The following is a 26,180-nucleotide window of genomic DNA, read 5'->3' as shown; positions in this document are numbered from 1 at the left end:
GGATAGATTCTTGGAGGAGAACTGAGCCGTGGCAAGTGCAGCTTGCCATTGGGACACACTGGAAAACAAGAGAAGTGGTTTTGGTGGAATGGCATGCCAGGGTTTGTTGAGCAACTGCAGCATGGGACAATGCAGCATCAATAGGCTGTACATTTCTGTAGCAAGAGGAGTCTCTGCAGTGAGTCTTATTTAAATAATGTGAATGCTTGTAGGAATTCAAAGAAATTTAAAAAGAAGAAAATGGAAGAGGAATGTAAATCCTTGAAATCGGTAGCATACAGTGTTTTGACTCGCTGCAATTACTGGTTTATTTTTACTCAATAAGAGCACCTCCAGATGATTTCTTATTTTATTTTTAGTTAATAAACCTTACAGCACTGTGAGCTCACCATGCACTCGGGTGTTGTGCTGAGGGTCCCATGCAGGCCTGTGTGCAGCCACAGTGCTGCGTCCCTGTGCACAGCGCTCTGTGTTCAGCAGCCTCAGTGTCTGGCTGTGACCTTCAGCCTCCTCAGTGAGTCGCAGCCATTGCTTCTGTCTGAATGTGCCCTAAACTTGAGTTCATGAGAAGAAATGTAAAACTTCAGGAGTGATCAGAGTGGGATATGGAATAGGGCAGCTGTGCAGGGAGCCTTGTGTATGGGCAGTTAATGACATCGCTCTGGTTCCTTTGCAAGAACTGTCTCTAGCTTGCAATCTCTTCTGCAAATCACAGTTGATGAGAAAACAAGAGTCCAGAATTATCATCATGCTGTGGTTGGTGGCATGGCTGTGTGGTGTCGGATGTACCGTGGGGCTTTGCCAGAGACTGAGACAAATATTTTTTTAATTGCTTATTATCTGGCACATCCAGTTGCCAGCTGTATCCAGTATGCAGACTTGGGTATTGATTCCACAGCTGAAAGATTTAGGAAAAGAATGAATAATGTTTTTTCATGATTTTTTTTTTAAGCTGTAACTTGCCAAATAGCTTCATGCACCCTGCCTGGTCCAGCACACGTTTGTGTTGCTTCACTCATCTAAGTTCCCCAACAGCTGTGGTTGGAAAGAATGTGAATGTAGAGGTTGGTGCAGCTGAAAAGAGACCAAGGGTTAGGGAGGGGTTCAGGCCTGGTGGAAGCTGTTTGCTGACTTCCCTGAGGGTCTTCACCTGGACGTTTACTTTTGAGAATGCTTGCTGTCAGTAGTGCAGGCTCTTTGCTGGGCTGGGGTTACGCGAAGTACCAGAGAGGTGCAGGGCTGAGCTCTGCTGCTGGAGGGAGCATCCAGATCTGTCTGGATAAACAGTGGTGCTGTCTTGGGGAATGGGAGGGAAGTGGCTGCAAAAACAAAGCTCTCCTGGGAGAAGACGCTGTGGTATAAAGGAGATGGAAACTTGAACTGAAATTACTCATGTCTTTATGAGCTTGGTACCATGCTTCCACTGAAACCCATAACCTTACTGCAAACTGCTTTTAATGGGGAATCTTACTTGCAGAATGGCTGGTGAGAGGGTTTTGGGGGGGCAACCTTTAGAGATTAATGCAATGAAATGATTGATTTCCTCAAGGAATGGAGTTACTGAAGTGCAGTTTTCAGATTTTACCTATCAATGTCTGCGAGCTGAAACACAAAACCTTTCTGCTGCAACATCCCAGAATAGCAGGCCTGCAGCTTTGTGTTGCACCTCCTGTGCATCAGCATGCTGCAGCACAGCTGCCTGGCATTACAGGATGTGAATGCACCAAGCTGATGCTCCTATTTTCCATCAGTGCCTATGTGTGTTGGCTCTGCACGTGCTGTTCTTTGAGCTGGCTCTGCTCAGGGTGTGCTGTGGGTGGGTGCAGTGCTGCTTCCTGCTCCTGTTCTTGTGTTTTCCATTTTGATCCTGGTGGAAGAAGCGGCTCAGAATGGGCTTCTTGAAGCTGCTGCTTCAGCATCTGTTTTTGGCACTGGAAGGATTTAACCAAAGCAAACACTGCTTTAGTTTGGCCAGTTCTGCTGTCATGCAAGGCACGGATGCATAATGGCTTTAACTTTGGAAATGAGCACAGGCTGCGAACTTGGCAAAGGCCGGGGCTTGGCTAATGTGTGTGTGGTCATGTAACCAGGCTCACCAGCCTCACTCCCTGCCTCTTGAGGGACAGATCATGGCACCCTTGGTTTCTCATCCACTGCTCCTCCCCAGCTCTGCTCGGGCACCTTTCCCAGCTCCAGGCGCACACCCAGGCGTAATCCTCCCCTTCGAGCCCCCTTTTATAATGTTATCCCCGTTCCTTCCATTTAGATGTGGATGTTGTAATTACAGAGCACAGGATCCCAGTTTTTAGAGATCCGCGACCACAATAAAGTGAATCCAGAAACCAGACGAGTGGTTTCATTTACTGCCATTCTAGCTTATTTCCTCCCCCCACAACCGCTGTGCAATGCTGAAGACTTGGCAGCAACTGAAACCAGCTGTCAATAAGGTTTCCTACCCCCACACTTTTAAGTTAATGATGTTCTGAAATTAATGGTGCACTGGGTTAATTCCGTCATCTCGTTTTGATGGACAGTTGGTCTCTTGGAAGTGATGTGTGCCAACTGGCTTTGTTTGGAGGCAGTGCCCTGGAGAAGTGGATTCCCAAGTGCGAGGCACTGTGTGTGTGTGTGTGTGTGTATAAACATATAGAGAAAATATGGATTTTGTCCTGAAGTGTTTATGGCTTCATTTTGCCAGGTGTGTTGCAACTACCTAATGCACTTTCGGGCACATAAGCTCCTTGCTTTTAGGAGTGCCACATGTGGGATAGCAGCAGTGAGTTCTATAACTTTGCCCTTTTTTCTCCCCTATTGCAGTGTATGGACTTGTGACAGAAGCTTCTCCAATGTTCCCTTTTGCTGAAACTTTGGAAGGAAGCTCTGAGCTCTGTCAGAGCGGTGTTGTCCCTGCTGCCACCACCTATGCCTGGACAATGCTGGGGACGTGGGGACAGCAGTGTCACCTTCCATCCCTTACAGGAAAGCAGCACTACATCTGCAGGCTCTACCTGGCTTCTCTTGTGCAGAGGGGCTGCTGTGGCAGCAGCATGCCTGCAGGTTTTGGAGCTGTATCCTGGAGGAAAATAGAAGCTGCCTCTGCACTAACCAAAAACTCTTCTCCCCCATCCTAAGCTGTGCAGTCCGGAGAATAAGAGATTCATAATAGAGATGAAAGTTGACATCTGGGTTCACTTTCTGCAGAGGATGTTCTCTGTGGAGAGCAGTGAGAGAAGCTGTTAACACCAGCTGCAGGCTGGGGATGCAGCCGTGAATTATCCTGCCTGTGGAAATCCCTTTGGTTGGAGGGGCCCTGTGGGGCTGGGCAGTGCCAGGATATGAGTGGTGGGTAGAATGACTTTTTGGTTGTAAACACGGATGCATTTTCCTAGCAAGCATTGGGAAATGTGGATTTTCTATCTGTTTTAAGACTATTTATTAAGAGACTCCATGCAGGAGGATGTGTTGGTGGGGAGGGATGCAGCTTCCTGTAGTTCAAACCACACTTTGCTGTGAGGTTTTGCTTTCCAGGAATACACTACGGATCTACACTAGAGCTAGAATTAATCAGTGTGACAATGTGATGAAAACAACTTACCCCAAGTATTTGATAGTGTTTATGATTCCCAGCTGATATTTATAGCCTTTCCAAGCATGACATGAGATTTGTCTCTAATGACGAATTGTGGCTAATTAACAGTGCTTCTCTCACCAATGAACAGGAATGGCTTCACACCTTTCTTTGGTTTAGAAAATACGAATGGAACATACTTTGAACTTGCAAAACTTTGGGCATTAACAATCTGCAGATCAAAAGTCACTTCATGGACACCTTCCCGAACTCTCTGTCAAATCCATATTTTCACTTGTTATTATCTCTAGGTGACGTTTCAGACTTCAGAGCACAAGGTGATAGACAAGAGATAGACGTATATGCTATGTAAGAAACACTTCTGTTTATGTAAGCAAGGAAGAGAAGGAAAAACAGTCATTTGGTTCCAAGCCACAATCTGAAGTTTAGGGGATTTAGGTACCTGCTTGCTTATACCTGTAAAAAAGCCCTGCAAGAAGCACTGCTGCTGTTAGCGTTCAGAGCTGGCCGTTTGGTTTGGGCTCGCTGGCGTTTACATCACAAACATCTTCAGAGAAGTAAATTCACAAGTGTTTGCCTGTCATCACATGACAAGTCCCGGAGCCTGGATTGATGTAATCAGCAACAGACACACGTCAGAAAACTGAATGTGGTTCGGAAGAATACAGTATTTTATTAATTCCTCATTTGGTGTGTGTCTGCGTGTGTTTTAAATGAGCCTCGGGGGGTTCTTTCCTTCTGCCAAGAAATAAGAATGGTTCGTGCGAGTTTGTTTCGGTGCACCACAACTGTGGTGGAGAGCAGTGATGCTGGGTTGCCCTTCATGACAGATAGCTTTATAAAGAGCTGTGTTTATTAACGAAGTGAAAACTTGCTGTGCATTTTAAAGTTACGGCTTTGTAGATGCTGGTAGACCCACGTGGGAACTGTTGTGAAATACGTAGCGAGCTGCTTCATGAATTTTGGAACTGTTCAAAGTAGGCATATGTAGGTATAAAGTTTGCACACCTGGATAAAAGGTTTGCAGTAAGATTTTTCTGCAAGCAGCGACGCATTGAGCTTTGTGGAGTTCATGGTGTGGGTGCAGCTGGGTTGCCTCCTGCTGGGAAGCACCTGGTGTGCCCTGGGCCGTGCAGCATGCAGTGCCCTGGGCCGTGCAGCATGCAGTGCCCTGGGCCGTGCAGCATGCAGCCTTGTAGCACTCTGAGCAGTTCATCACGCCAAAGCAAAGGTGAGGCTTAATTTCCCTCCCCCCCATAAAAGGAGTTGAATTTGCTCTGGTGTTTCAGGCCACAGGGCAGCCAGAGCAGCAATTGGCCACATGGTGCCCCGGGCTGTGCGTTACGTGGGGCAGGCATACAGCCATCCTCCTTAGCAGATGGTTTGAAATCCAAAAGCTGTGTGAAGTTTGCACTCAAAGTAATTTGAGGCGTAAGTCCCTATGAGCAATTAACTGAGTTTTTAATTATTTTTGCTTTTTTTCTCCGTTTTGTTTTGCAGGTATTCCTTTGGTAAGTGAATAAAAACAAGAAAATTATCCGCAGTAATAATTTATTGGTGCATTTGTGGGTATGTAGTTTTTACTTAATCTTTCTCCCTCTGTCAAATGTTTACGTTTAAGATTGTTTTTACTCTCTGCCTTTTAATTTTTTCCTCCTTGTATCCTCTTCAGGGATTTTCATCTTCTCCTTGTTCTGAATGGTCATGTAAACAAGTTTCAGGTGCACTTACTGTGTGTGTACCACTGAGGTGATGCTTCACCAAACAGAGAAGCAGAGGAGTATGGAGAACTGCTCTCCTGTCTGTGTATTTATGCTAATCACTCCAAATTGGTGTGGATATTTTAACTAGCTGGACTTTGCCATATGAATCCATACTTCTATTGTGTTAGCGAGTGCACCCATTGTAATTTTAACCCAAGTTATTTATCTTCTGTACGCTTCCTGCTTTCACCAGTGGTTTTACAAAAGCTGCCTTTCCCGAGTGGCATTCTGTGTTTTTGTCCTTTCTTTGTGTCCTGACTGGAGAGCCACCCTATGAGGGTTTCTGAAGCCCTTTGTACGCAGTAGGGTTTCTCCCTTCCTTGTTTTTGGCTTAGGGACTATTTCTGAGTGAGATGAATGAGATGTAAATCTCGAGCTACTTTTGTTAGAATACAGGAAAACCACAATATTTTTGTTATAATATAGCTGAAACAACAACACTGCCATCCATTGCTGTAGAAGTACATTAAATATTGCTGAGCTCTGGAAGCCTTCTTCTTTGGTAGCATCTACTTCAAAGCAGGATCTTAAAATAAATAAATAAATAAATAAAAATTCCTGGAGAGATCTTTGTAAATGCTGACTGTTTCCTATTCCCCTCCAGGAAGCGTGCTTTTTTTTGATACATCTTAGGATAGATTTTGGTAGCCTCTATTAAAACTGCAGGCTGTCCCTATGAATTTTAAAGAACTCCGGAGTCTGGAAATAACAACAAGCTGTTAGGCCAAATGGGATCAACTGGTGTTGCCACAGCTTCTGCTCTTTGCTCTTACTGCTGTCAGGTAACAGTTATTAAAAACACACCTCGTATGGGGAATGGACTGCAAGGCGCCGTGCTGGAGGTTCTGCAGTGCAGAGCACCAGCCATGTTGGGCTGTTTGCTTCTGAGAGGTACTCTGTGCTGGGAACCTGGAGTAGGCTTCAGCCTGAGGGATAGAGCTGATCTGAAATTAGCTGAGCTGCAGGAATTTCTTGGCTTTACTTGTTGTTGTTCTACATTTGACTTTATTTGCAGCACAGTGTGTTTCATGAGCACGTGCTGCGTCCGTCCTAACGGGGCTGTGCTGCTCAGGTGTGTGATGCTCCTGGCCAGGAGGTAGGAATGGCCCCTTCTCATACTGTTCTCTGCAATGCAGTGCTCTGGAGGTTGAGCATGGACTACGTGCTGGCTGCAGTGCTTGGAGATGCTTTGGTCCTTCCTCCTTCCTGAGATGGGGCTGCTGGAGCCTTGAGGATGGATGGAGGTGCTGCCTGCCCCCAGCATAGCACACCTGCAGGCTGCTTCAGGAGAGCTGGGCTCCTATGGCAGCACTGTTTTCAGCATAAATCTCATCCTCAGAGCCAGGTTTAGTTCTGGCTGTTAGCTGCAGAACCTAGAGATCTGCTAGAGAACCAGCATAGTGGAATTTGTAAGTCACAGCCTAGAACAGTGATTGAGCACCTGATGGGGAGGCAGGGCCAACCTAGAGGAGCTCAGGTGTGTACAAAGCATTTGAGTGACCAGATGGGGTAGAGACAGGATCCACCCCTTTTCAGACCTCATTTAAGGATTGGCAGTGGAGGCAAGGGTGTCTTGCTGGAGATTCCTGTTTATCTGAGGCCTTGCAGAGGTAAGCAGCTTTCTTCTTCTTTTGTTTCTGTGTCCACGGCCATTGCATTTGAGTAAATTCTCACTTGCTGCAGCTTAGGACCTTGCTGCTTTGCTGCCATTGCTGTGTTTTCCATCATGTTACAACCAGCAAGGCCAGCTCGTTATTCTTCTTAAAGTCTTTGCTCTTCTCCTTAAAATTAAGGGCATCTTTTCTTCTGGTGTAGAATAAGACTAAAGCTGCTTCAGCCAATCTGTGGTGCTGACAACATGGCTACTTCTGGCCTTTTCTGAGCAAGGATGTGTTATTCTGGAGCAAGAGTTCCTGGTGGTGCTTCCGTCTGAGATATCCTGAGGTTTTTCAACATGCAGGCCTGGTTTGTGCAGTGATTTATTATCTCTGCTCTCACAGAGGCTTTGAAGAAGGTGATGCTCCTGTCCGGGGTTTCTTGCCGTCTTTCTTTTGTTCTGCCTCTTATTACCTTAAGTAACTCCAGATATTCAGAAGACAGCTTGGCAGTGCAATGCATGGTCTGAAGTGCTGCAGCAGTGCTGCAGTGCTGTGGGATACAAGAAGAGAGTCGAGCAGAGCTGCAGAAAGGCTGCGAAGATCTCAGTTTGTTGCAGGCTGCCGTGTCTCCCAGTAGAGCAGCAATGCAGGTGTGGTGTGGGAAAGTGATGCAACCATTTGGGGAGGTTCTGATTCCACGTTGCTTTGTCTGCGGTCATCAGATACCTCTCAGAGCAGCAGTCTGAATTCCCAGTAAGGAACATGGACAAAAAAATCAGAAATGTGCCTGTTTACCTTTGGGCTATCAATGGGCTCATTAAATAGAAAGGATTGGGAAACAGCTGATCTTATTTGACTCTTGATGCACAAAAGTGTCCTATTTGGAGCCAAAGCAAATGTTTCCTTGGGGATGGTTCCAGAGAGCCTCGCTTCTACACTCTGTGCAGGCCAACTGTATGGCTAGAATTGGAAACTTTTTAAGCAAAAGTGCTTTTTTCCTCTTGCAGTGAAATATCTTGTTAATCTTGGTGTGGAGAAGACAATTAGAGGTTCTCTGAACGTCGAGTTAAACTCCAATTTTTTTCTATAATCTCTAAACATGGAATAAGCAAATAGTTTAGTCCCTATCTCTGCCTGCTCCCAAATTTTACATGGCATCTATTATCTCAAAATTTAAGCTGAAGTGTGTTTTGATTAGAGGTAGAATAAAAAGTTGAGAGCGGAGTGTATGTAATTCTCCATTACTTGTTAAATCCTCACTCTGTACTTCAATGCAAATTGTTCCGAAGAGAATTTTCTTTTAAAAGGTCTTCAGGGATCTTGAATTTTAGATGTGCATTGACATAAAATGAAATGTTAGAGTGCACAGCTGGGGTTCTGGCTCTCGCAGCGTGAGATTGAGATGTTCTCCTTTGTGAGTGTGCGTTTCCAAGGCAGGGGTGAAGTTTTCCTGTGAGTTGCACTACATCGTGAGCAGAGAAGTGGCTGCAGAGGAAAACGAGAGTTGGAAGCACTTGGGGCAAACCTCGCTTGCGCAGGGCTAAAACTTAACTTACAGGGCATGAAGATGGCTAAGCGTGGGCTGAGCTGTGCCCTAAGTGAAGCTGCTCATGCCTGCAGACCCAGCTGCAGTGCCTGCTGGTGGGGCTGAGATGACCCAAGCGTCACGGTGAGCAAATTCGCAGGGATGCAGAACGCTTCCTGGTCTTGTGGCATTCCTAGAGAATTTGGCTTGATGGCAGCACGAGGCCTCACTGAGACCTGGGGAGCAGCAATGGGTTGGGCACCCAGATAGCTGCAGTGCTGCTCCTCGTCCTTCCCTGCTGCGAGGTGAGGGCTGGGCTGGCTTAGTGACTGTTCCTGTTCCTGGCCATTACCGTGATCTGCTGTTCCTATTTCTCGTGTAAGAGTGGGAAACTTTTCTCTCTGTCTTATTAAATCTATTTTTCAAGCTGTCACTTAACCAGGTCTAGTGACAGAGTCGGATGTTTATGTGGCCCTGGACACTTGAACTCTGGTGTTTTCAATCACAACAGCACCTTTTGCCAGCCGTTGTGAATTAAATACTCCTCGTGACCTTTTACCCTCGCCGCTCTTAAATTCATGCTTTAAAAACAGCTTAATGAGGGGTTTACTGGCCCAATTGGAAGTTTTTATTAAAACCTATTAGTGTGCTGGAGTAGCCTGCCTGAAGGAAACGATTAGCCCAAAGCAACTAAACTCGGAGCTGGCCCCTAGTCACACCAGGTTTTCCCTAAACTGTTTCCAGACCCACGTTAACCCTAACACTGCAGCCTGCATGGTATTCATATCCTCTGCTTTAATTTATAGCTTGTCTGATTCTCTCCCCAGCCTTTCTCCATGTTCGCGAGAGCGTTTTGTTTTAATGTAATTAGACCTGCATTAAAGGGCAGCGTGCCTTCATCTGGGCCTCTCTTGTTTGGGAACCTCAATTAAGCAGGAATCCTCCTCCCAGGTCTGTGCATGAGGGTTGGAGCTGGGAGATGCTCTGAGACCCTGGGAGAGCTTCATGTGCAGAGCATCCACTGGTGATGCTGGGGATTGCAGTGGGTAATGCAGAAGGTGCGCACCTCTGGATGGCACATGGGAGCAAGAGTGGAATCCTGCTGGCTTCTGCTGCTGGTTTCCCCTTGGAGCCATCACATAAGCTCCAAGTCTGGCTTCGTTTTCTGAGCTGGGCCAGTGGTGCTTGCCTGTTTAAATATACATTTACAATGCTACTGAAGCTCTGCAGCTATTGTTTGAGTATTCTTGGGTGGATGTGCGGCTGAGGGAATATCAGGCAGGACTTCAGCTGAAGCAGCTCATTAAAGTTGCTGCAGCAAGTCCTATGCTGTAGAAATGCAGAGCAGCTGTCACCTTTGTGCACGTTCCTCTGCACTCCTGTGCTGCCCTACTCAGCCGGGTTCATGCAATGCCTCCCCCCAAAAAACATGGTGTCTTGGAGAAAGGACCTCCAATTCTCTTCATAGATGTCTTTTTGGTGGGGTATCTTGTCTGTTTGTGGATGTCAGCAGCTGCTGATCCAACAGCATGAAACAGTGCACAATTTGTAATCTGCACTTAATGTTTTACTGCTGGGTTTGTGTTGCCTGATTGCTGCAGTGGCTGTGCTGGTGTTCATGGCACATCCCAGTGCCCACGAGCCACAGCTATATGCACTGAATGTAGCTTGACAGGCTTTATATTTCTGTAACTTTATTGTTAACATATAATCAGGGAAAGCATAGAGGGTGAGACATGGACACACTTAGAAGACCTTATTTTAGTCTTTTAGCCTGGAAAGGAGCCAGGTTCCCCCATAACATGATTACATGTTGTCAAAATGAACAAAAAAATAATTGGGGTGTTTTCCATATATGCACTAGATTGCTGTTTAAATGATTTTGGTGTGAGATACATTTTGAGCATCAAAAAGTGATCTGTATACAAAGCACAAACCAAAAAGCAGCTCAGCCCTCCTCCGTTTCCCGAGCATCACCTCCTGCCTTTACTTCTCCACATGCGGGTGCATCAGCCTGGGGAGGCACCTCTTTAAAAGAATGTTTAAGGAAAAATCTGCCATTAAAGTCATTACTGTAAAGTACTGCCTTTGATTGCGGCAATTATGCAAATGATTTTAAGGGATAAAACACTCCTTAACAAGGACTGATGGAAATGGCGATGCTGGAAGGAGTGTGTGACTTCTCCAAGCACCATTTCCCTGCACAAGTAATTCTCTCCCAGTGGTTTGCCATGTTGTCTGGATGCCGACCTGTGTAAGCAGTGCCGGCCCGCGGATGTGATTTTATTTTCTCTTGATCCAGGAATGTAAGTGGGTGGAATGGGAACGCTGGTCTTGCAGAAGCTGGGAAGCCCTTTCCCTAAGCAGATTGTTTCTCCGCAGCTCTTGTGGCTGACTTTTGTCCCAGCTTTAATGAAAAGGAAACAAACAAAAATGCTTTCTGCAGGCAGAGGTTTTCCTTAGTAAAAGTGAAGCTGGATTTGGGTGCCGAGCAGGAGTGGGGCTCTCCTCAAGTCAGGTTCTTGCCTTAGAGCGTTGCTGAGGTTGAGCTAAATCAAACTTTCTTCCACATAGTTTTAAAGCAGAGAAGTCGGATCCTTGTCCATCATGGCTTGGGAAAACACTGTCTGTACTTAACGACTGTGTTGTGGTGTAGCCGAGGGACCTGCATCCTACTTTGGAGTCTGTGCTGCTCATGTTTAGCTTAAATGTGCCTTTTAGCTGATGAGAGTCCAGTGACAGCAGCCAAGACCCATGCACAGATCTGTCTTGGATTCATGGCAGTGCCTGGCTTGGCTGGAGCAGGTTTAGTGATTGGCAGTTATAAGCACAGCATCTGCTTTTGAGTGTGCAAGTAGCCAGTGTATCGTATTCAAGGCGTCATAGCCTTTGCCTTTTCTTCTGAAATACATTCTTCCATTCTGGGAGCTTTTTTTCCATCTGAGGGATTTAGTGTGCTTATTGCCATGGCATTGATGTCTCCTTAGTTCTTAATCCTTCTAACAAGGCTGGCTGAAGAAAATGTCTGTGTCTTTATTTTAAATCTGGGCATCTCAGTGATAGGAGAATGACAATGCAGTTTGGTTCCCTGTATTTAAGAGTGCATCTCCTCAAACACACACCTGAGCTCAGTACTGGAGCTGACTTGGTGTGTGTTATGAAGCTGATGGTTCTCCTTATCTCGTGGCAGCATCCCCATCATCAGCCTTTCTGTTAACCTGTGACTTGGTGCAGTTTTTTCAGTTACAGCTCTCTATGCAGAAGCAAAACCAAGGTTGGGATATGTCAGTTCTTTTATATATAGGTACACCTATTTTTAGTATCCTGTTCAGAGAGGTGCAGCTGAACAATAGCTCTGGCTCTGATCCTGCTCAGCGTTTTTGAGGAGGATTTGACTGATGTCCAAACATTCCAGCTTGGACTGATTGCTGCTTGTTTGTCTAATAGGAAGGCATTTCCTTTGCCAAAGGATCCCATGCCTGTTCCAAGCTCACAACAGGTGAGGGAAGTGCTGCCCACCGCTGACAGCCTCCCACCACTCGGGTGAGGGTTAGCATGGCCTCATAATGCACGTGGGCAGCACGTTAAACAGGGCAACCTGAACACAATATCCACTTGTTTGGGGGGCTTAAGGAGGTCAAATGTAATTACCCAGTTGAAGTGTGGCCGGGCAAGTGTGATTAATTCCCTACTCCCTTGGAAAAGCCCCTGGGAATGCTAACGACCTCAGCGCTCAGCTCCTCAGCTCTGCACATGGCTCAGCAGAGCTCCACTGACTGCTGTACTGCTCTGCTTGCCTTCAGGACTGACCCAGCACCAAGCAGCAACGGGGACGTGTGGTCCAGGGCTGCAGATGGGTTTGGGAAAGGTAACGGGGCAGGAGGGAGCACCCTGACTTTGCTTAAGCTGTGGGGTAGTGAAAGGCTGCAGCAGTTGCACCCACTGCTGGGAGGCCTCCTATCTCTTTTGGTTGCTTCTATTTAATTGAACAGAATTGTGAATTTTCCCTCTGCAAAACTGGAGCAAAGTATTCCTGCAAGGCTAACCTCACGCCACAGCCACAAAAATTGTTCTTGTAAATATTCTGCTATGGGATTATTTTTCCTTGAGCTCTGTTTTTAAAATAACAAAACTCTGACAGCTGTTTGAAATGAGGTTTCTTTAAGAGCTTAGGTGACTGCAGAGCACCTCAGTTTTTTTTCTTTGCCTCATTATGGGTTACTGATGCTTCTTCTGCTCCTGAGCGGTGCCTTCCTTCTGGCTGTAGTGCTCACTGCGTTACCGTGTCCAAGCCGCTTTGTTCCCTGCTGCCAACCTGGACAAATGGCAGTCTTGTTCTCCCTGCAATATTTACCAGTTGTCACATGTGCTAAGAGCTGGGATAGCCCCAAGCATTGTCCATCTACTTGGTTTTGCTCGTTAGAAAAAAATCAGGTCTGCTGTGATTGTGCTGCAAGCCAAATGGCCACCTTAAGGTATTATGCACCTGAAACGTGGGAGATGGTGAAGTTTTTAGCAAGAAGGACAAGCTGGGGAGAATCCAGGGAAAACAATGGCTTAGCTCCACTGTTGGCTTCAGCAGCTGACACCTCTCAGCAAGGGGCTACTTAAACTCATTGCAGTATTGCCAAGCTTTTGATGGCAGGAGGATGGGAGATGGGCAAAGGCGTGCCTTCATCAGAAGTTTGAGCCTGGCAGGGCAGGATGAGCTTTGTTTTTATTTTTCTATCTTTTTCTGAAGTTAAATAAACCTTGATGTTCAGAATAATCCCTGAGCAATAATAATAATAATAAACTAAAGGACATCCAAGGGACTGCTGGCGTTTTTATTTTTTCATTAATCACGCTGTCATTTCTAACATACACCTGATTTATCTCTGTCTGGTTAACCATTCAAATGCCCTTTCTCTGACCTGATCTACACCACCTGAAAGTTTTATGGCGGTAATTTATAGAGGATGATTATAGCTCTGAATGAAAGTTTTTGAGCTCTGTTCTCACTGGGGATGGTTTGGCCCTGGGCGGCTGTTCCCCAGGTATATGGCAGAACTGCAAACGGAAGGACTGAGGCCTTGGGACTTGGTGTCTCAGAGCTGGGAATGAGGCTGTGTGAGGACCTGTGAGAAGGGTCAGTGAGAGCAGGGCCCTGACTCTTGGACCCTCTGTACGGAGACCAACTTATCGGGTTCTTCTTGATCCTTTATGCTGGATTTGATACTGGAGTTTGGTGCTTTTCTTTTTTTTTTTTTTTTTTTTTTTTTTTTTGGAATTCCACAGATTTCGGTTGCTTTCTTCTAGGAATATTTGGCCACAAATGCACTGTAGTTGCGGTTGGATTAAGCAATGTAGATATTTTGTCTTTTTTTAATTGGCATAGGCTCTAAAAAACCCCACTCTTGAGGATCATCAGCAGAACTGCAACATCTTCTGCGTGTCTCTGCAAGATCTCAAGTGTGCAGCCACAGATGTAGAAGGACCGTTAACAGCACTGAAATGGAAATGCTGTTCCTGAAGGAAGAAGAGCCTTTTAGTATTCCTGTCCATTTGTAGCTGGCAGGAACTGTTTTTGGCCAAGCATTAAAACCCAGTTAAATCCAGTGACCTGACCAATAGAACAAAGGGCCGGTTTCAGGACACGTGTCCTTGTGTGCTCTGGGCTGTTCCTTTTGTCTCCCTTTTTCTTACTGGGAGGAAGAGGAAGATTATGTTCTTTATTTCTTCTAGGAGTATTTGTTTGGCTGCTCAGTGATACTGCGTGCTAATGAAGCAACATATCTATGCTTTGTGTTTCTTTGCATAACTGTTTCGATGTTTATTGCATTCCTTATGTTCCCTCCACGTATAAAGACTATTGGAAGTGCTGGCATTGGGTAATGAAATGAGAGACAGAGGTCAAGTTTGATCTCCTCCTGAAGTGCTGGAGCCCTTCATCTCCCCGTGGCAGGAACAGGCTGTCACTCCTCACTGTCTTTGCAGAAACTGATGCAAAAGTAAGTAACCACATGAAAGGAGCTGCCCAGGGATTTCTTGTTAAGGCTCCTTTGTCTGAGAATGCTTGAGATGGAAATTTTTTGTGGGAATGCGGTGGTTTGGAGAGATTTCTGGATCAGGAAAATGAAGTTAATATTTTTGTCTTTTAATTAAAAAGCAAAGTTTTGTAGTGCAAAGTGACAGTGTGGAGAAATGTAGAAGTCACTTCCATGTAGGGCAAAACTTGTGCTTGTGCATGCAAGAAAAGTTGGAACTGCAGCATCTCAAAACCAAATTGAGATCTTATCCCTAGGCTTATTAGCAATTGCATTTTCTTACCTTGTCCCTTGTTGAGCAAACTGATCTGTGGGAAGAAAACATAATGATGACCGTGCATTGTTATGAACTTAAATCTTTGTACAATTTATGGGACTCAACTTTTTCTTTAAGTAGAATGCCACCTAGCTGAATGCATTTGGCCACCTCCTGATCACATCCACCATGTTCCTTTAAACCCTTTAAAAGAGGAAAAGAAAAAAAGATTTATTTATTTTTAGTCTAGAGAAATGATTTTCTCATGGGTTTCTCTTCCGTTTCTAAACTGGGTGAAACCGCAGTGTGAAGCCATCCTCTTCCCAGTTGTATATAGGAAGCGAGCACAAGCCAAGGTACATATTTTATGTTAGTCAAAAGAGATAAGTGTCAGGATTTCAAAGTCAGCTCCACCTCACAGCTTCCAGCTCTGCAGTGCTGGCAGTGCCTTGGCTCTTGCACCTTGGCTCGGAACAGCTGGCGTTTTTATTGCAGCTTTCTTGTATTTTCATCTCCATTTGTGGTGAAGTTCCTGCATGCACGCCAAAGTTCTCTGAATCATAATCTCTCAATGAAAGACCTCACATTTTGGGGAAACTGGTAGCAAAACCTAGGTAGGTGCTGGCCCTGGAGCTGCAGGCATGCTGCTGGGTGCTGAGAAGGGCAGTGGATGGGGATGCTGTGCTTTAGCACCCCGCTGCCAGTGCACGAGGTGTGTGCTCTGCATTGTGTGCTGACCTTGTCTTTACATAAAATGGGGACAGGGCTTTCCCCAAGGTGCTTCCAGATCCACATGTAAAGCTGCTGCTGAAGAGTGAGTGATTGCTGTTTTTGGGTAAGGTACGGTGCCTAGAATAATGTTTTAGTTCTGGGGTTTGGATTTCTGTGCTTTGGGGCTTTTGGGTGATATAACCGCCATTAAAAGTGGACTAAACAGCTCTGGGTTACAGAGGGGCAGGTAGCTGAGGTGCAGAGGTTTGAGGTTACTTCTTGATTTGCAATTTACTACAAATGTTTCTCAGGGAGGAGTTGGAATTTCCAAAAGAGGGGGTGAAAGATAATTTGTGCAGTAATAAGCAGTGTGCAATCTTGATGCAGGATAGGAATGTCAGGAGTTCTGCATCTCTGTGGTCTGTGATGCTCAGTTCTGCCCAGGGCTGCCCAGCATTTTTCCACAGTGATTTTCACGCTGGTGCCTATCTGCAGACATGTCACAGAGCTCTTTGTCCTAGGAGGCTCTAGGATTCACAGCTGTGGTGGTTGTTGAACCCTTGGGAAGGAGGTTGGAGTGTTTTTAACATGAAGAGCTGTCTTGCCTGTGTCCGTACCACATAGCAGATGAGATCCCATCTGAAGCATCATTTGGGCTTTAAGACAGTCCCCTGTCATAGGAGTGAATCAAACCTCAGAGCAGAGATAAATCCACGTTTCTGGGTGTTTCTCACAGGGTGCTGGGCTTGTGATCTGTCCTGCAGCTGCCTGCGTGCTGTGATGTGGCACAGCTCTGTAAATCCTTGCTTTTGTTTTGCTGTGTTCTCAGCCCTGTAGTGGAGCTCGAGGTGATTTTATTATTATTGTTTTAAAGAAAGTGGCTTCATGCATATATTTCAATCTGTGGGAATATGGAGTCCTCTGAGATCTGTGCATGGTATATAGATAGTTAAGCAGGGGAATTTGGCCAAGACGTTCTGGCACACAGCTTGGACGGTTATAGTAATTTATTATGATATTTTCCCATCTGTTTGTTATTATTAAATATGGAGTACTGATGTTGCGCAATCTTACCTTTTGGATTTATATCCAGAAGAAATCAGTGTGTGTATTTTATTTTTTTTAAATAGCTTTTAACTCTAACTTATGGCTACAAACAGTGTTTTGAACTTCTCCTTTGTGACTTTAAAGTCAAATGAAATTAGACTCACGACACATGTCACTCTTTAAGGGTCAGCACTTTCTGGTTTGAAAATTAGCCTGTACACGGATATCTTTCTTGAGTGTTTTATTTCACTTCTAAATCCTGGTTACCAGCAGCTTCTTTTATTGCTGGAGCTGTGCTTGGAAATCGTGGGGTTTTCAGTTTTGTGTCCTTGGCGGTGCGCACAAGGAAGCCAGAATAATCAGCATGCTGCTGGGGCCCCAGGGCAGCAGCAGCAGCTGTAAAGCTGCTGGAATATGGCAGTGCCTCTTGGGCTGCTGCTGCCCATGGGAGCTGTGTGCACTGGCACTGTTCTGTTATGCCCTGCTTCAGAGATGGCCCTACCAACAAAGGATAAAAAAATCCATGCTTTGAGCATGCATTTGTTAGAGGAGAATCTGGTTGGTGCTGCAGGAGGGCTTTGCAGTCCCTTGAACTCCAGAAAGCTGTAGCACAGACCTGGAGCTGGTGCTTGCTGTGCTCAGCCCCTCCTGACATCAGCCACAGGTGCTCCCATTGCTGCCTGCATCCGTCCTGCAAAGCAGTGCAGTGCCCATCTGAGCTCTGTGCCAAGTGGGAGCACTCATCCAGGGAAGCAGCCAAAGCCTAGGAATGGAAGCCATGCAACAAATCACAAGAGATTGGATTTTATTGGTTTGCTGGTGGGTTTTATTTTTTTTTTTACAGTATAGAAATAACTCACTGTATCATGGTGAATGCAAAATATTTCACTTTCCATAGGTATAAATGCATATCGAAGAGCTGCAGGACTGATTTCCCCACTTGCAGAGGTTTTAAGAAGTTTCATCTTTACTCTCTGTACTTATCCTCTCTGGTAGTTATTTGCAGTGATGCACCCTGTCATGCTAAAAAGCTGTCGATCTCTTTAAAGGGCTCTCCAGTCTGCTGAGCAGTGCTGCATCTATTAGAGCAAAATAACTGTGTGTGTAAACCATCTTTTCTTAAACACTACCACATGTAGCGTTGGCTATTTTATAGCATCATTATTTTGACAAATAATGCAGATGCCTTAGAATTGCTCTTGGTCCACTTACTGTGTTTGAAATGATTTTTAAATAAAACTTTTTTTTTCCCCCTCCCTCACACCCAGGGACTTATTGGTGTGAGCACACCAGAGCCTCAGGTGTGTGATAAATCACTGCAGTAAGCCTTCCCTGTGTTTGGGCTACCTTCCCACATGTTTCCACTTAGGAAGCTCCAGCCCTCAGCTTTACTGACGAGTCCCTCCTTAATTATTGAAGGTTCGCATCAAAGAGTGGGTAATGACTTCTGTTCATAAAGGAAATGCTTTCTTCGAGCATCTCTTTGAGAGGTGTTTCCATTCGCTTGTGATGTCAGCAGGATTTAAGCAGGATGTTTTGCCCAGCTTTGCTGAAGCACTGATAACCACTTCAGTGATAACCCTCCAAGCAGGACCTGCGATTCTGCATTTCCAGGTTGGCTTTGCATTGCTGAATGCGTACGAGCTGCACAGTCCCTTGTTGGGTAACTCTTTGTTCTGAAGCACATGTATTTTCAGCCTGAATTAATAATGTTGTGGATTGAGGGCAGAAAAAGCAGTGATTAATTCATATGTTTCATTTTATGCACTGAAGTCATTTGGATTTCCTACAGCAGGGAGAGCTGAGCGGGTGTCTGAGTCTTGTGGTATTGGGACATATGTGAATAGCTGTTTAATATCAGTTGTCACTATCCTGTGTGATTTTTTTAATGTGGTTGATTTCAGTGGTTTATATAAAAATTAAAAGGCAAAAAAGTTTTGTTGTTTTTGTTTTTTCATATTAGAAGCAAAAATTCTAATTACATGCTACAGAATATCCTCATGAGTGAATCTGATGTCACCCGCATGGGAAATTCACCACCCAGGCTGCAGGCAGCACCATCACAGCTCGCTGTGCTGGGGTGGCAGGGGGAGAAAGGAAAATGTTGCTGCACACGGCGTTACGTTATCGTAATCGGAATCCTTCCAGCTGGCAGCTTCTCAGCAGAACTTGACGAATGGTAATATTTGCAGCAAAACATGTTACTGTTCTCCTCTCCTTTAACAGGAAGGCTTTGTGATGTATGCGGCTTGGCCAGAGTATGGCCTTGGTCTACGGTTGGCAGTAGGTGGATGTGTGCAGGAATGCCCAGCCCAATGTGCTTCGTTATGTGGCTAAGGAGCACTGCAGCATAAGGTGTTAGAGGAGCAAGGATGTTGTTTTGCTGGGATAACCGTGACCAGAAGCTGTGTGGGCACTGGGATGTCTTTGTCGATGCACTGTCCATGCAAACCCCTTCCTCGAGCGCTGCTTGGTTTTCGCACCAAACAAGTGGTGGTTAAACCATAGCTGTCAGTTTGGGTGAGCTGCCTTCATGCTCCTACAGTTTTAGTTTGCGATTACAAATGGAGCAAAATCTGTGGTCTGAAAACCTTCAGAAATTTACTGTGCAATTGATCGTGTTTGTAGCAGAGGCCATGAGGAGTAAGTGATTGTTGAGAGCTGTATGAAGTGGGGAAGGGACTAATGCCTTGAAAAATGCATTCCTGGGGAGGGGGGCTGGGTGGGTGGGAAGCCTTGCCAGCTGAATTGTTAGAAAGTTTGAAATGTAAGATTGCATCCTGTGAGTGTGGTGATGGTGGTTGGTTTCTGTTTGTTTTTGTTGTGGGCTTTTTTTATGATCTTTTGGCTAGGGGAGATGGGGCTGAGTTTAGGCTTGTCTTTTATTGCTGTTTTGTTACTGACTATGGGATGTAAATGTGATTTAAAAATAGAACTGTAAAGCTTAAAGCATTAGCTATTGCTTCATCACGTTACTGTGTCAGGAGTTTCAGGATTCCTCCATAGCTCTCTCCTGCTCTGCAGATGTAGTGGCAACAGTTGTCTGGACGCTGTAGCTGGAGGGGGTGGAATACCCAGGGACAGAAATAATTAGTGTGCTTAATTCCCTGCCAAGGGAAATTGATTTGATGGATGGGGCAGAAAACAGGGAACCAAGAGCCCTGCGGTTCTGAACCTGCTGGTGCTGCCACTGTATGTGACTTGTGGGCAGGTGATGAGGCTTTGCTACTGCAGTGTTCCAGCAGTGGCTGGCACCTGTGAGTAGTTAGTTAGCTTTACCTCCTGTGTCTTGTGGGAGATAGAGGGCAAGGAAAAGCTATTGCTGTACTTCTGGAGGGTAGTTAAGACTTTGCAGATAATTGCTCTTCTTCCTTTTGAACTCAGATGTGCACTCCCTGTGCCCCTTGGTCATCTCAGTAAAGCTGTGCAGAGGCATTCTCAATGCGGATTTGTTGCATGTTGCTGTGGGCATTGCACTGGAGAGGACTTAGTCACCTTGGCTGGATTTCAGGCATTGCTGGGATGGTGACAACTGCTGAGATGCTGCAGCTGAGGGAAAGTCAGTGGCAGTGGGAAAAGTGGGCTCAGGTTTGGTCCTTCAGGCCCAAGGCTGTGTGCTGGGATCACAGCCAGCTGTGCCAGCCGGAGGACTGGGTTCTCACTTGTCATAATGGAAAGCTGGAAAGATCCAGGTAAGCTGATTCTAATTGCCTTTTCCAGTAAGGAGAATTATAGTGCCACGCACAGTGCTTAGGAGAGGACAGAGGAGGGGCAGTGAGCTGAGGCAGTGGACGTCCTGAAGCAGCAGTGGAGGACCAGCTGTTCCCGCAGTGCATGTAGCACATGTTTAGTCTTGTAGACATTTCTGAGGGGTGCAATTATGCAGTTACTTTGCATTGGGTAAATACAGATTTCAGTTAGCACAAGTTTGAAGTGGATTGTAATTGTGAGAACATGTATGTTTTAATTTCCTTTCCAAGGTTTTCTTGATCGCTCCCTTGACACTTCTATCAAATTGTTCTCCTGACAGTTGAGCATGACAGCTCAGGTCTTGAGTGCACCTGCTGCAGTCTCAGGTGAATGTGGGCTCACCAACTGCTTGGAGGGGCATGTGAGGGAAGGCTGGCAGAGCTGCGGGGGCCTGGGGCAGCCTACACTTTTGAAAGCTTTTCTCTTCCCCTTCTCCCCCTGGGTTCCTCCGTGCTCTGCCTTTGCCTCCCTGCTCCCTTCCCTGGTGGTGATGGTACGGTATCATGGGGGACCCCTGCAGGCTCTACCTCCGTCCTGAGCATGCAGGGAGCCCTTATTATAGAATCTTGTATTTAGTTAAACAAAACACAAAAAAAATGATGAAGCCATTGTTGTGCTGCATTGCTCCAACCAGGCTGGTGCCACCTGTGTGGTGGCAGTGGGATGCCTGTTGCCAGGGTTACCCAGTGCTGACCCCCCCAGGGGCTCTATGTCACCTTCCCACTGGCCCCAGGGGTCACACTCTGTCCCCAGCCCCACAACCTGTGCCTGGGGCCTCCCAGCCCCTGCTCAGAGCTGGGCTGTGCTCAGCGAGGCTTCGTTACTTTTACAAAATGCATTTTGGGGTTTCCTTTAGAACCATCCTAAACAGTTAAAACAGCAAAACCACAGCTGTCAAAATAAATAACCGTGCTCTGTGTTGCTTTGTCTTTTTGTTTTCTTCTGGTGCTGAAAGTTGCTTATTCCTAAAAATGGAATCTGCAGCGATGGTAGCAGCTGCTGGCTCTGTTAATGAGGCCGTCTGTCCCAGCTCTTTCCAGCATCTGAGATCTCCAAGCTTAACAATGTCGGTACGTGTTGCAAGGAAATGTAATGGCTTGTTATTAAGAGCAACCCTTAATGAATGCTGCATCTGGTTGCTAATCAACGGAAACCTGACTTACATTTACCATTTTTATCAGCTGATGTCAGAACTTGTGTTTTAAATTCACGTTATAATTGGGCACCGATTCCTGTTATTTTGTTTGTAGTGAGCCAAACTTCTTCATGCCAATGTTTGACACCCATGGAAGCGTCTCTGGGTGGATGCTGTGCACCCACAGGGCCAAAGTTGGATATTGACAGGCTGAGAAGAGAGCCTGAAGAAATGACCCGAGATCCTCAGTCTCCTGCAGTTATTTATTTTCCCACAGTGTGTCCTGATGCAGAGTGATGGGCCTTATGATGGAGGCAGAGAATTCCTGTAACTCTTTCTGCGGGATGGAGGAGGGGTCATCGTGTGAAATCTTGGCTGCAGACCTGTAGTGTTTTGATTTGCTTTTCTTTGCTGAAGCTGAAAATGGTGGCTTTGGGGCTGAGGCAGCTCCACTTGGCCCCTTACAGACCCGCAGTGCAAGCATCGCTGTGGCTGGAAAGAATTATGTTGAAGTATTTCTGATTTCTTTTATTGTTTATAATTTTCAACGTCCTGCATGTCAGCTTAGTTGTTCCAGCACTGGGTTCAGTGATTGCTGATGTAGTTCACCCCTTTCTTTGTGTCAGCAGTGGGATTTCGGCACTCTGAAGACTTGGCGCGTAGTTCAGGCCTCTGGACATCAGCATTTCTCTTTGTTTATGTATTTGCTCATCCCTTTGTACTGTGCAGGGAGAGAACAACTTCCTAACACCGTTGACTCTTTGGCACTTGTCCCATAATTGCAAAAAAAAAAAAACTGCTGCTTCCTCCTACGTATCCATCAGATCTTTTTAAAGTCAGATGGGTTTTGAAAGCAGCTTTTTGATTTCCTGAGGTCCACGTTTGGTCTTCCTTCCTCCTGCTCCCTCTTTCTTCCTTTGTTCTTCGAGGTTAAAGCTGTGGGTGTTGAGGTCCCATTAGTCATTTTGGCTGTTTCTGAGCTCTTCATGTTGAAAAATGCCTGGATCAAACCATTCCTGAATTACAGCCGCGTTACATCACTGGGGTTTCATTAGTTGAGTTACTTCAGAGTGATGTTGCTGAATGGAGAGTCCCATTTCTTTTGCTGGGGCTGAGGGGATGTCTTAAAGGATGCGGCAGTATCAGTTTTCTTATCTAACTGTAATCCCTCGAAATAGGCTTAGCTCTGGGCAAAGCATATCCCCTTTGAGAATCAGAAAATTCATATTGGAGATATTGCAGTGATTTTTGTCGTGCTGTCTTGTATAAATATTGTCCAATGCTGTTTTTGTTTTTTTTTGTTTGGCCTTTAAAGGTCACAAGTGTAAAAGCTGCAGAAAGAATGTAACAAAGCCCCACATAGGGGTTTCAGTAGTTCCTGGACTTTATTGCTGCCAAAGGGGATGAGCCCTTCGGTCCTTCCCCTCCTGGTGGCTCAAGCACGGTCTCTGCTGGGTTAGATTCTCATTGTCAGTAGGAGGAGGGCTGTGTGAGCAGCAAACCTTGAGGTCTGTAGGCATCTGGTGGTGGGTTGGGTGGGAAAGCATTGGTTTCCCCAGTGGGGGCGCCTCGACCATGGCAGTTGTCTCTGGCCTGTGCAGCAGTAAGAGCAGCATGTAGGAAGCCAGTGTGCAGTGCCACTGTGTTCTGCTTTCCTCTGTGGCTCTCCCTTATCAGCAGGGCCTGGCTTTCCAGGATTGCATTTCATGTTCAACTTGAAAGTTGGCTGTGACCTACCGTGGTCTTATTCTCTCTGCTGAGAAGACGTACGTTGAAGTGAGTGGCTCTGGTTTGAGGTTAGTGGGCTCGATGCTGAGGTTATTTTCCTCCTTGGTATTTTAAAGGCGTTACGCTCGCTAGAAGTCTTAAATGAGAGATGTAATTCAAGCTGACAGGGAAGCTGGATGAGAGCAGTCGTCCCTTAGTGGGTATTTGTCATCTCCTGCGAATGCTGATGTTAGAACATGTGCTCACACAAGGCTAAGATGTGAGCTTTTAAGGTCAGCAGGAATCTCACATGATACAATAGGAAAAGTTTGTCTGCTACACTTTTATCTCAAGACTTGCTTTATGTCTGCTAGCAGAAGTGGTTGCTAGGTGCTTTCATGGTGTTGGTTTTAATTTGCTCTAGCTTGAAGTGTACAAGCGGGAAATGATAGTTTTGAAATGGTGAAGAAAGCAGGCTGGTTGAGCTGTTAGGCTCCTGTGTTGCCATGCTAACCATGTTAACAGCTGCTAATGGTTTCTTAAGCTGCCAGAGCAGCCTGAAGATAGATTTAACACCCAACAGACACCTGTTTTTAGTGGTTCAGCTCTGCAGGCACATGGCACGGTACTGCAGGGGTCCTGTCTGTATAAGGAACAAATAAAATGTCTTCAACAGGTTGCTCGAGAGTGGAAATTGCTGGCTTTCTATTCATATTAAGGCTTTCTTGATGCAAATTAAGAAGGAAAAGCACAGTAAGAGGGAGCTTGCTCTGAAGGAGATGAGCACTCATTTCCTGGGTTTCAGTATCCACTGCATCATGGATTTCAGGCATTTCCAGTCGCAGAACTGGAATGTATAGCAACTACTGACTGCTCCTGGCCTCCACTTTTGTTCTGCTGCTGTTCCTGCTCTGTTCTTCGTCATCTCCTCTCACTCTCAGTCCCTTCACCATTTCATTTACAAAGTTCTCTGTGTGGCTCGTGCTTTGTGGACCATTGCAGGATGCTCAGCTTTCCTTCTCAAGTCACTGTGACCTTTGCTCAGATTTACTGCTGCCCATCATTGCCCCTGTTTGTAATAAGTAGTGTTTTAGGGGGCAACTGGGAGAATTCCCTGCTGCAGGAGGTGAGTCCTGGGGAGCTGGCAAAGCTGCTGTTGGGTGACCCAGCACCAACCTCCGTCGTGCCTGCAGCAGGATGGTGAGAAGCCCTGAGAAGTCTCTGTGAGCCCCTCCTGATGCTCATTGCCCTCAGTTTATGAGACTGTGTGGCCCAGCCTTGTGGCAGCTGGCCATGGGAGGGATTTGAAGGGTGGTTTGATGCTGGGAAGGCCAAGAGCAGGAGAGAAGTCCACCCTCACTGTTGGGCAGTGCTGGCTGTTCTCCTCGCCTAGGTGGCCGTGCCTGGGAGGTGCTGGTGGGTTCATAGGAACACATGAAAGTATTTTTGTTACTTTAAGGCAGAGTAATTAAATACAGTATGTACAGATCCCTCAAAATGACAGCCGCCCACAGAGCTAAAAACAGGAAATCCATTAACTTCATTATTTAAAAAATAAAATAAAAATCTTCCCAACTGATTCCTCTGTCACTTAAAGTTCTGCATGGAAGGAGGGCTAATTTAACGCTGCATTAACTCACTGTTATCACCCTCCTGTTACCTAAGTAGTTTCTAATGACTACCCTGGAGAGCACTTGGAAGCTTTTAAAAGTTTTTATGCTAAATTTTTTTTTTTCCGTGTGGTTTATACTTTTAAGAACAAAAGTTATTGATAACATTTTTCCAAATCTTCCAGCGACATTGAAAACTATTTTGTTACCTCCAGAAACGTGAAGCATCTCTAGTCTGTGATCTGTGGCAAGCAACACTTCTGAAACACTTTGTACCTGTGGTGATGTTCTGAGAAATGAATGGGGCAGAGTTTGGCTGTGGGATGCTGGTGCGTATCTTGGGATTGGGGTGTTTGCAGCGTGTCCTGGGGAAGGAGCAGGGCTGTGTGCCCTCACCCGGGATGAGATGCCCAAGGATTGTCCTGCAGCCCCCTGAGCCTGGGCTGTCACAGCTCTGAAAAGAGACCCCAAGGGACGGGTGGCTGGCAGAGCTCATTCTTTGTTCCGAGGGCTTTAAGTGAAGGCACCACCAGACTGAGAAGCAATGAATCACTTTCTTTCCTCATTGTCTTTTCTTCAGAACTGTGGTGGACTGATTTCTTCCTTTTTTAATCATTCCTCCTTTCTCCGTCCTGGTTAAGATAGGCTTCTGAGGTCAGCATCTTTTGCACTTGGGATTTTTGGGGGGCAGGAGAACCCTACAGAATGGAGGGGTTCTTTTTGCTCTGCTGTGTTGCCCTGTAGCAAAGGGGATGCAGGGTGCTATGGCTGCCTGGGGCTGGAGTTTCACTGCCTGTGACACATCCATGTGCATGGGATTTCAGGGAATTTTAAAGGAAAATACAGGTGGTGGTAATGAGCTGACTTGTCAGAGCTCTAAGTTGCAAGCTGTGATTTTGGAAAATGCCTGTGCATGAAAGTTGCACGCAGTTTTGGTGCCCTGAATGTGGCTTTTCTTGGGTGGCTGGAAGACCTAAATTAAGTTAAAGCTGAGCCTTGCGTGTATGTTCTGCTGCTGATGGAGGAGATCCAGGGCTGCTCTGTGACATTACCAGCAGGTTTTCCATGTTTGTAGAGTGGCTTTGTAACTGTGGAGAGATGTGGTGTATCTATTAGGCATTGCCAGTGAACTTTTTCATAGGGAGCCCTGGGAAACCTTTTAAGCCTGACAAAACTTGAACATTTCTTCTGCGCACTGTTTGTTACTCAGTTTTTCAGTGCTGTTTGGAAAGCCAGAGAGCAAGGGGATGAGTCTGTGCTCCTTTGGAAAGTTTGTAGTCCTGGAGAAAGAGAAATGACCACAGAGAAGGCAGATTGGAGGACAGCAGCTCGCAGTGCCATGCACAGCATGAACAACGGTGGTGTGGGCTTCAGCACAGAAAGTCAGAGTGATTCTCTGAACATCTGCTGCATCTTCCTTCTTGCAGCCCAAGCTCCTGGCACTGAACTGTGCGTGCTCTGCA

At 46.0% G+C, this 26,180-nt stretch overlaps 1 protein-coding gene across 4 annotated transcripts in view; it reads left to right on the top strand.

Annotated features, from left to right (window-relative positions):
• LMF1 (lipase maturation factor 1) overlaps nucleotides 1-26,180 on the top strand; it is a 159,838-nt gene that overhangs the window by 16,367 nt on the left and 117,291 nt on the right. The window contains exon 3 of one of the 4 annotated variants that reach the window (XM_052679640.1): nucleotides 5,090-5,100. The exons of 1 other annotated variant lie outside the window; for it this stretch is intronic. In XM_052679640.1, coding sequence (XP_052535600.1) covers nucleotides 5,090-5,100 — 11 coding nt within the window. Of the gene's footprint in view, nucleotides 1-5,089; nucleotides 5,101-17,855; nucleotides 17,935-25,987; nucleotides 26,106-26,180 lie in introns of those variants that run through there. 2 more of the 4 variants (XM_052679642.1, XM_052679641.1) reach the window with 2 other exon arrangements.

This window comes from Tympanuchus pallidicinctus, unplaced genomic scaffold (genome assembly GCF_026119805.1).
Source record: "Tympanuchus pallidicinctus isolate F22 unplaced genomic scaffold, pur_lepc_1.0 scaffold18, whole genome shotgun sequence".
Lineage (NCBI taxonomy): Eukaryota > Metazoa > Chordata > Aves > Galliformes > Phasianidae > Tympanuchus > Tympanuchus pallidicinctus.
This window is presented reverse-complemented; position numbering and strand designations above follow the sequence as displayed.